General features: G+C 46.0%; 1 protein-coding gene across 1 annotated transcript in view; it reads left to right on the forward strand.

Annotated features, from left to right (window-relative positions):
* The first annotated feature begins 295 nt into the window (after positions 1–295).
* Positions 296–1,708, forward strand: part of LOC106530495 (complement C1q-like protein 2) — a 4,188-nt gene continuing 2,775 nt past the window's right edge. The window contains exon 1 of the mRNA XM_014026129.1: positions 296–1,095. Coding sequence (XP_013881583.1) covers positions 553–1,095 — 543 coding nt within the window. The 5' untranslated portion in view covers positions 296–552. The remainder of the gene's footprint in view (positions 1,096–1,708) is intronic.

Raw genomic sequence — 1,708 nt, forward strand, 5'->3', positions numbered from 1 at the left:
GAATTTTTTGCTTAGTTTTATTGTCTGTTTACTATTGTCTGAAATAATATTTTTTGCAAATAGGGGCAGATATTATGAGATTTTTATCTTCTTCTGCTGCCTTTCATTTTATTTGATTTGTATTGTTTGGTTTTATGTAAATGTGTTTTGTTTTTGTTTTTTAATGAAATGAATAAAGTTTAAAATWATTTAATGTTTGTTAAGGGACCCAACATGCAGACTCTGAGGCAGAGTGTAAGAAAAATGTAAATTTAAAAAAAAGACTGAAATGGCAGAACCACCCCCACCCCGGCCTCCCACTGCTCTCAGATCCGCCAGGTCCTGAAACATCAAACCGGATCAGGGTCCTGTCAGCTCAGTGAGTCCAAGTGAAAGTGGCACCACTTCAAGTGCCTCGAGCTCAGCTATTCACTGTCTCTCTTTTGCACTGGATACAACAGCTGACCAGGTCCACCAGCTGAGCTGCAGACCCCCTCCTGCCTCCTCCATCATTAGAGAACGAGCCAGAGTCTGCAGAAGAGGAGACTCTTCGCAGTCGTCTCTGGTATCGTTATGGTTCTGACTCTGATCCTTGTGGTTCCTCTGCTGGTCCAAACTTCCAGGACTGATGCACATTACGAGATGGTGGGAACCTGCCGGATGGTCTGRGACCCCTACAGCACCACAGAGGTTCTGCATGACCTGAGCGTGATTCCATCAACCGCTTTCGGACAAGAGACTAAAGGCGAACCGGGTCGGCCAGGGAAGCCTGGACCAAGAGGACCACAAGGGGAACGAGGGCCACCTGGTCTGAGGGGACCACCAGGAGGCTCTGGAAAGACGGGAGAGGTTATGGTTCCAGGGCAGACTAAACCAGGAGAGCTGAGCCCTCTCGGACCAGAACATATCGCCTTCTATGTGGGTCTGAAGAATCCACATGAGGGGTACGAAGTRGTGCGCTTTGACGATGTTGTTACAAACTTGGGGAGTGACTACGATGTGACCACTGGGAAGTTCACGTGCCAGGTGTCTGGAATCTACTTCTTCACTTACCAAGTTCTGATGAGGGGAGGAGACGGAACCAGCATGTGGGCCGATCTGTGTAAGAACGGACAGGTACCAGATTTTCACATGGGAACTGAATTTCGTACACCAGTTCTCTCGGCTTGTCTCTGTCATAACCTATTTTTTCATTCATCTACTTGTCTGTGGTTTATAGTTTTAGTCATATCTAGTTTAGTTTTAATTTTCTAAAATAAGGGTTATTGTCATAAAACATGAAATAAACATTATCACTTAGGAAAAAAAATTGTATAGGTCCTCTGGACGGGTTCTTCTTTAATGAAATGTGAGTATGAGTCACCTGTGAACGATGGCCATGTGATGTGAGTATGAGTCACCTGTGAACGATGGCCATGTGATGTGAGTATCAGTCACCTGTGAGCCATAGCCAGGTGATGTGAGTATGAGTCACCTGTGAACGATGGTCATGTGATGTATCAGTCACCTGTGAACGATGGCCATGTGATGTGAGTATCAGTCACCTGTGAGCCATAGCCATGTGATGTGAGTATGAGTCACCTGTGAACGATGGCCATGTGATGTATCAGTCACCTGTGAGCGATAGCCAGGTGATGTGAGTATCAGTCACCTGTGAACGATGGCCATGTGATGTATCAGTCACCTGTGAGCGATAGCCAGGTGATGTGAGTATGAGTCACCTGTGAAC

This window comes from Austrofundulus limnaeus, unplaced genomic scaffold (assembly GCF_001266775.1).
Source record: "Austrofundulus limnaeus strain Quisiro unplaced genomic scaffold, Austrofundulus_limnaeus-1.0 Scaffold526, whole genome shotgun sequence".
Taxonomy (NCBI): domain Eukaryota; kingdom Metazoa; phylum Chordata; class Actinopteri; order Cyprinodontiformes; family Rivulidae; genus Austrofundulus; species Austrofundulus limnaeus.